This window comes from Bidens hawaiensis, unplaced genomic scaffold (genome assembly GCF_021521415.1).
Source record: "Bidens hawaiensis isolate Kalapana, Puna unplaced genomic scaffold, B.hawaiensis_p1.1 tig00005467_1, whole genome shotgun sequence".
NCBI lineage: Eukaryota > Viridiplantae > Streptophyta > Magnoliopsida > Asterales > Asteraceae > Bidens > Bidens hawaiensis.
In genome coordinates, this window is record NW_027491349.1 from 567,068 (window position 1) to 576,205 (window position 9,138).

A 9,138-nucleotide genomic window follows, 5' to 3' on the forward strand; every position below is an offset into this window, starting at 1 on the left:
GAAATATTTCTACTCCCGGGATTTGTATCACTACCCTACACACACAAAAGTGTTCCTCGAACCACGTAGCCCCTAATGGAGAACTAATTATGACTGTTAGCCCATGGCCACGTAGCCTTTGACTGTTTAGGCTAGATAGTTATGTATGGATCCAGACACCTGTGTAATTTGTCTGAGTTGCTTTTATTTTCTATTTTGTATTATAAAGTTTTAGAGATCACATAATATCGTGTAAACGTTGACTGACTCTTTAAGATTAACAATCATTTCATCTTATAGAGTATAAATCTGTTTGACTGTTTGTAAAGGTTTAACGTATTCACCTGTACCGTTGGTGTACGTTTGAAAACCTTAACTATGAATGATAATGATATTAACCTATACATAAATAAGTTTGTATAAATACTTCGAATGATGTTTCTTGATTAAGCTATTGTCCTTAAGCTTAACCTTGATAAAGTTTTTAACTTTACTTTTGAATGAAAACACTTAGTTTTATGTGACTTCTAATATAGTATGCTTTGGCTTAATAGGTTCTAATACGATGGTGAGTTTCTCCACGTAAGTAAACAGGTCTCGCGGTTGATTGAGATTTATACGAATTACTTTTTCTTAGGCAAGAAACTCGCTACTAGTGATATCCCCATACAGTTTACTACATGCCCGTCAAAATATAACTTTTTTTAACATTACTTCATCAAGAAGTAACATTTATGAAAACCTTTTGTGAATGTTATAAAATACTTTTAAGGTTAAAGGTCATAGTCTCGATTAAAGTCTAGGATATAACTTGAACAACTTAAACATAATTCCTACCTTAGACGAGTACTCAGAATACTAATAATAAGAAAAGAGTGACGGCTTGACGGTAGGATCTTGATATAACTTGCTTAAACGAATGATAACTTGTTTATAACTTCAAAACTTGCACGAACTTCTAGAAAACGGATCGTCGGCTCGTCGTAGAATCGGGCACGATTCCCTAGGTTGAGTGTGTGAGAATGGAAGTGATTTTGGGTTGAAATGGGTTCAATCCCGTAACCTCCTATTTATAGGCAGATTTTACACTCGATCGCGATACGCGATGGAGTATTTAGCCGGTCGTCGCGTATCACGGCGCCACAATTCTGCGAGAATGCCACGTGGCCTGTCATAACGTGCCACGTGGTGACACATGGTTGGACACGTGTAACCGGTTACTTAACGAGGTCATAGCGTGTCGCACGTGGCACGTGGTTGGACACATGTACCCGGTTACTTAACGAGGTCATAGCGTGTCGCGATGGTCCTATAGATCAGGCCATTGCGTATCGCGAAACCGCCCTAATCTTGATTTGTGTGCAAGACAATCGCGTAACGCGATGGTTTAATTGTTGCCCCATCACGTATCACGATGTGTCTGAAGTTTCAGAATTTTATTTTAAGTCCCTAAACTATAAAAGGTTTAACATTTTTGGCTAAATTCTAAGAGGATAGTTTACGTGGTGTTACATTGTTGAGGGGGTGTGTCAATATATTGGATTATCTCCAATTCAATATTTTGTATTTGGTTTTATATTTGTGTTTACACGATGTGTATGGAATATACTGGGCGTGATAATGCTTCAAGTCTGATGGGCTAACAATGATTAGTGCTAGGCTGTTGATGGGCTAACAAATTGGTTGCTGAGCTGGTGCTGATTAGAAGCTTATCTCAAGGCCCAAGGCCAGCTACCGGGTTTGCTGTAATTTTGTTATATTACGAGAAAATATATTTTACTTAGTTTTATTCCTTTCATTCTATTTTTTCTCTTTTAATTCCTCTCAATATCTAGGTCATCTGAATCAGTTTTGATCTTACTAGTCGTTCTTGAGTGTTGTTAGTTTTTGTTAGATCATCATATTTGTGATCTAAGTTCTTTGTAAGTAGGTTCAATCGGTGGTGTAAAAGATTTTTTTTCTAATAATAAGTTTCTGGTTATTTTTCCTGGTTTATTTGGAGCTGTCTTCAATACCTTTGGAGAAGTATAGTTTGTGACAATAACTTTGAATTATTAGATGACTATGTTAGTTATTCGTGTAGCACACGGGTTAGAATAAGTAATTTTTCTAAATAATAACATAATGTGAAATAAAAAAAAAACAAAATAGCAAAAGACGTCATTTATGTTTGCACGGTTTTTCAATAGACGTCATTTGGCAAACTTAATGACAGAAAACATCTTTTATATTTGAAAACTCTATCACGTTTTGTCTCTTGACCCTAACTCAGTTAACTTTTTCCGTTAAATTTGGTCATGTGCATCCCACATGAGGGTAATTATGTAAATTTATAATTATATATTTAATAATTAATATTACAACTCTCTACACCTATCTTCTCTCTTTCTTCTTCAACCAACCAATTCATCTTTATCCCCATTCCACATGTAATTCTTTCTTCTTCCACCTTTCAATCGTTATTCCTCCGGTCACTACCTGCACCACCCACCCAAACACCACCACAAGCTAACGCACGCTGGAAATGTGGCTAGCCACTATCATCGTCCTCCCAAATCCGTAACCCTAGCCGCCACATCAAAACCCCCATCACAACCATCAACCAACACTTTACCGTAACCCTACCGTTTAATTGAATTGAATAAAATCCTGAACTTGAATCAGAGACTGTAGGGGTTAAAGTATTGGCACTCACCGAAGCACCCGAAATCGCTTTAAATCCGGTCTCGTTAGGTCTCGAAGAAGCCGAATCGTGAGGCGGAGAGAATCGAAGCAATTGCGAAGGCGAAAGGAAGCGACTGGAGTTATTAGGAGACAAGAATCGATTTGATGACCGGGCGTAACAGAACGAGTGACCTAGGGTTTCGTTTAGTGGCTCGGCGGCGGTGAAAATGAGGTCCGGCGAGTGGTTCTGTCGCCACTGCTTCTCCGACAGGTTGAGGCACAGGAGGAGCTGAGAGAATCAGCTCCCATCACATTTGGATCGTTACTCATATTAACTTTTTTTAGATGGCTTGTTTTGGTGATGGTGACACATGGTGGAGATAAGCGGTGGTGGTGTTGGGTGTTGCAAGTGGTGGCGGTGGTGGAGGTAGCTGAAGGAGTTGTGGAAGAAGAAAGAGTTGTAGTTGGAATGGAGATGGAGATGAAGATGAATTGACAGGTTGAAGAGAGAGAGAGAGAGAGAGAGAGAGAGAGAGAGAGAGTTTATTTTTATAAATATTAATTATTAAATATATATTTATAAATTTACAAAATTACCCTCATGTGAGATGCACATAACCAAATTTAACGGAAAAAGTTAACTGGGTTAGGGTCAAAGGACAAAACGTGATAGAGTTTTCAAATATAAAGGATGTTTTCTGTCATTAAGTTTGACAAAGAACGTCTATTGAAAAACCGTGCAAACATAAAGGACGTCTTTTGCCATATTCTCTAAAAAAAATGTATCACAATACAAAGATATATTATATGGTAAAAAAATTACACATTACGCAATTTGGAAATAAAAAGTTAGAAAATTCTTAAATCATGAATTATTTTTTTGTTATTTTATATATCAAAACTTAGTTGTAAATGACTACTTTTTTAAACCAACTCGTGGACCAAAACTCATTCTAATCTTAAACTGTTTTGACATGAACAATGTTTGACACTTTAACCGGTTAAAGAAACCTATCTGTTTCGTATTGGTTACTTATAAAAATCTAATGTTAATAACTAATGCAATATATTTTATATTAAAAAAATTAACATATTTATGATTGTATTAATTCTTTTAAATTAGGATGAAATTATTAAAAATTTAAAATGAGATATTAAAAAGAGACATGTACTTAATATGAGAGAGAAGAGAGAAAATTTTGTAACGATCAACATAGTGATGACATGCGACATTTACAAAACTTTATTTATTAAATAGTATAGGTTAGCTACCCGTGTACACACGGGTTAGAATAAGTAATTAGTTAAATAATAACACAATGTGAAATACAATAAATATGTTCACAAGATATAAAGATATATTATATGATAGAATAAATTACAGATTACACAATATAGAAATAAAAAGTCATTAGAAAATTCATAAATCTCTAAATATTTCTTTATACATAATATTTTTACTTTTTATTTGTAATTTTATTTTCTATATCAAAACTTATTAGTTCCACATTTTTTCTGTTTTTAACTCTAAATAATGTAAAACATAACCGACCATGAGTTAAAATAAGTTGTCTCAAAAACAAACTAACCATCTATAATAATTGACCTTATCTTTTATTATTTTCATTGCAAAACAAAAATAAAGTGAAAATTTCATTCTTTGAAATTAATCATTTTATCTAAAGGTATAAGATTTTTTTAAGAATAAAAGTATGAGTTCCAATATTACTTCCGGATATGATTTCGGCTTCTATAACACAGTTATCATACTGTACTTTCACATATAGTTTAATTTCATTGCATAGACCAATTTGCTAGTTTATATTTTAAACAATATCGGCTTTTAGGACCAACCTAAAACTTTTTGAGGTCATTTAAAACATTAAGAAACTAATATTTTCTTTTACGTATCATTTTATGTTTGATATATACCATCTTAAGAATGGTAATATTTTCATCTCCCAGAAACATGGATAGCAAACGTTTGCTGATTTTTAAGGTCAGCCTCATTTTTTGGTGCAAGTATATTTCGCTCAATAAAAAATCTATATTTTTGAAGTCTTCAATAATATAAGAATATACAAAGTCAATTTATCTATGATTAATAGTGTGCTAATGTCTAACATTTGTATTTTCAAATATAAAAAGTTGTCTTATCCACCTGAAAACCAAAACATGTAGTCCAGTGTTTATATTTTTGTGGATTTTTAAGATAATGAACTTAACATAAATGATAGGTTGATTAAATAGTCAGTTAAAAAAAGTTGTAAATAGTTAGTTTTTTAAACCAACCTGTTGACCGAAACTCATTGAAATCAAAAATTGTTTTGACCCGAACCATATTTGATACTTTAACCGGTTAAATAAGCTCGTTTGTTTAAGTTAACATAAACATTAAGAATACATCAATAGAGAATTTGTCTTTCCAAGGTTGAAAGAAAAAGACTTGTAACTTAGTAAATAATCATATATATTTAATAAGTTAAATATTTATATAAAACAAAATAACATATTTATGTTGGTATTAAAATTTTTAAATCAAGAAAGAATTATTAAAAACAGAAAATGAAATATTAAAAAGTAAAAAAAAATGAAATACAAATCCTACTATACTATTAAAACAAATTACTTTGTTGCCATATGGTCCCTACCTATTGGACGTTTTTCTTATATTCCAAAAATAACTAGCACTTCTCTATTTTTCTTACCATTAAAAGAAATCAAAAATAATAATAATTAAATTCATTAATTAAAATACTTATGTAACCATGAAAGAGAAACCGGTTTCCTATTTCGTATTCTTTCATCCTCAATTGATTCTTTCATACTAACCTTTTAACCTAATCCACCCTTGGAGCCGCAAACATTCAATCGCCTATTGTATATCAATCGGATAAATAATTTATTATCCTAGCCTCCATTCAAATCGACACCGGTTATCGGAACACAATTTTTGCAATCGACTGTATAACAGCCTCCATTCAATTGACTCTTTCATCGACTGTATAACGACAGTATAATTTTGCAATCGACTGTATAAGATCAATGAAGATTGTTAATCAGATCTTCACATCGATGGTTAGTATTTTCATTTGTTAGGTTTGTATCTTCACATTCTTAGCTTACTATTTTTATTGTTTAATTGATAGGTTTCGTATGGTTAATGGTTAATTTTTACTGTAAATTTTTGTGTTTAATAATATTTTAGATTATTAACCTAGGTTAGTATATTACATTGTTCTGTTATTAGGTAAAATTGTTAATTGTTAATTGTTTATGTAACTTTATATGTTTTCTCTGTTTGATGTGTAATTTTAAATGTTTAAAAAATATTAAATGTCTAATGTTTTATACGGAGTTCTCTGTTTGATGTTTATTGATAATGTTAAATTTTACTTTATTATGTTTCTCTGTTTGATGTTTATGTAAACTTATATTTGATGTGTATAAGTTATTGTAACTTTATATGTTTTATGTGTATAAGTTTTGAATATATGTAATCTGTAATGTGTAATGTGTAATTCTTAATTGATATGGTTCCTAATAAATTTGACTATTTCTAAGTAATTTAAATTGTTTTCAAAATAATAATTAGCAATTATTATTTTGAAAGCTAATAATAATTGATTGTTTAATGTGTAATTGTTTCCAAATATAATTAGCAATAATCGATGGTTTATGATTTTTGGTAAATCACATTATTACTATAAGTTTATAATCTTACTGATTAAAATTTCAATTCAAATTCAACTTTGCTTGTTTACTTTTGTAAACATGAATCTCCTATTTTATTTAATTTATTCATATTGATTATATGTTAAACTGTTTCCTTTGTTTATTTATGGCAATTATGGTATTTGTTAAATTTTTAATTTTTAATGTGTAACTGATTCTAAAATAAACTTAATTTTTCTAATTTTGTAAACATGAATTGTTATTATTGTTATTGACTGCATCCGAGTCAATATAATAGTTATGACTTATTATTGTTATTACTTTTATTGTGTTACTAATCAACCCCTAATTACATTCTTAGGTTATTACTACCAATAATAAGTAAATACGAATTATCACTTACATATTTAAATTCCATAATTGAATTTAATAAAATTATTATATTTACACATTTCCTTTTAATGTAACATTTCAAATTTTTTAACAGATTATGTTCATCTATATATACTTCAAAACCTAATAAAGAAAATCTCACATTTCTCTCTTGCTTACTGAACATTCATATTTCTTATCTTTTCTAGGTTTTTATATTTTCTTGAAATTATAAATATCAGTTATTGAATTATTGTCTTTGCTTTAATCTTATTTTTTATGACACAGCAAGATGGAATCATCAACCGTTACCATGTTTAAGGATTTGGATGTTTCCAACAACGACTGTGTACTGAAGGTTCGTATTCTCAGACTATGGCGTTTGAAGGACAACAATATAACCGGAGAGGATTGGTCAATTGAAATGATTTTACAAGATGAGATGGAGTGAAGGGTTACGAGTGTAAGATTGAAAGTTGTAATTCTCAAGGGGTAACCGCTGGACCAAGGTAATATTTTATACGTTTAAAATTTATTATACTAATATTTTTGGCTTACATAATATTACTGTTATACATTGTTTAATAGACTTACGTCAATCAATCTTCATTATGTTTCAGATTCCGTATTCCTATTCGTGTCCAAGATACCACCAGTGTCGTTTCGCTTACTTTGTTTGATCGTGATGCAAGACAGTTGTTTAATAAGGCTGTAGATCATTTTGTGACCACTGATGTTAAGGTATGCTACTAATATACACAATTGATTACATAGTTGACTTTCATATTTTGCTCCTGTATTTTGTTTCCTGTGTTTTTTGTTTATGTAATAGGAAAAAACCTCCATTTATTATTTGTTTTAATTGTCTTAATTTTATTACTTTTGTGTTTCATTTTATAAAAAACATCATACACAATTCAACATGATTTTCAATTCTTTCATTAAACAGAAACTTAATTTGAATATAGTATCTTACCTTCCTTTTGTTACTGCTTTTTCATTCCTTATGATTTATAATTATGTTTAACTTACAATCAATTACTACTGTTTTGTTGAAGCTTGATCCCATGCACACATTTCCGGATGAACTCAATATTATACTAGAAAAAAGGTTTGCTTTCGTTGTTGAGGTTAGTGACTACAATATAAGAAACTCATATGATGTGTACGGTGTCATCAAGTTAACGGACGACGAGGACGTTCTTAGTGACCTTGATAAGCAGCTTGGTCATGGTCAGGTATTATGACGTGATTTAAATTCTAAAATTATGAAAATCTACCTAATCCATTTGTTTGTTTAAGAGATTATAGTTTAATTAATTTTGACTTCATTTGCAGCCTAACGACAATCAGTCTTTAACAATTGGCTCAACCTCTGGCCTGAAGACAACCGAAAAGGTAATACGTGAAAAATACTCATGGAATAAGTGTCCGTTTCCACAAGTTTAATATTTCATATTATATAAATGTGTGCACTCAAAACATTTTTCTAAACTTCTATGTAGGATATGTGTAAGCCTTCCTCCAACCAGTTTACTCCTATTTCAATGTCAGAAGATGTGATTCCTGATCGTCTTGAGTCGGTTGACGAAAAGATTAATTCTAATCCTATCGTTGATGTAAAACTCAAGCGCAAGTTGGATGACGCTTACGATGTTCATGATGACACTGGTATGTCTGCAACCAAGACGAAGGTTGACGAAAAACAAATTGATGATGCTAATGTTGGTGAGGGAAATATCGTTGGAGTGCCAAAGATATAAAAAGGAAGGATTTGAAATTTCCGTAAAAAATTAATGTTTTTGTATGCATGCATGGATCCTTTTATTTTTTTCTCTGTTTTGGGTTTGGATATTTTGAGTTTATTGTCCTTTATTTGACATTGTGAGTTTGGTTTTATTTGTCATATTTGAACAATTATGGATTCAAGGAATTTTTGCTTTCCTTATGTTATGTGTGGTTTTTTTGCTGAATTTAATATGGATATCAATGCTTCTATAAATATCTTCAAACGCAATATTCTCCTTGGTTTTTAGTTTAGATCAAGTACTATGCTTATTATTTATAATGTTGGTTTGTAAATAACATTATTTTTATTAAACTAAAAATTATAGAATCTTCATCTTTATAATGTTGGTTTAAAAATACGAAATTTTCTAAAAACTTAAAATTATAGAATCTTCATCATTGTGCTCCTACTAACATTAATACTTACATTGGTACTATCAACATGCAATTAACGAAGACAGTTTCCTGTACCGTTTTGTTTTGCAATGATAATTAACAAAAGTCAAGGGAAGTCACTAGCAAGAGTTGGAATATATCTTCGACAGCCGGTGTTTACACATGGTCAGTTATATGTGGCTTTATCACGAGTGAAGAGCAGAGCCGGTGTGAAAATGCTTATATTAGATAAGGATGGTAATTTTACAAATAAAACTACAAATG

General features: G+C 30.8%; 1 protein-coding gene across 1 annotated transcript; it reads left to right on the top strand.

Annotated features, from left to right (window-relative positions):
- The first annotated feature begins 6,982 nt into the window (after positions 1–6,982).
- LOC143629803 (uncharacterized) lies at positions 6,983–8,453 on the top strand. Its single transcript, XM_077098976.1, has 5 exons — positions 6,983–7,048; positions 7,279–7,431; positions 7,749–7,928; positions 8,029–8,088; positions 8,196–8,453. Exons 1-5 carry the CDS (start codon positions 6,983–6,985, stop codon positions 8,451–8,453), a joined length of 717 nt encoding a protein of 238 aa, XP_076955091.1.
- The last annotated feature ends 685 nt before the right edge of the window (positions 8,454–9,138 follow it).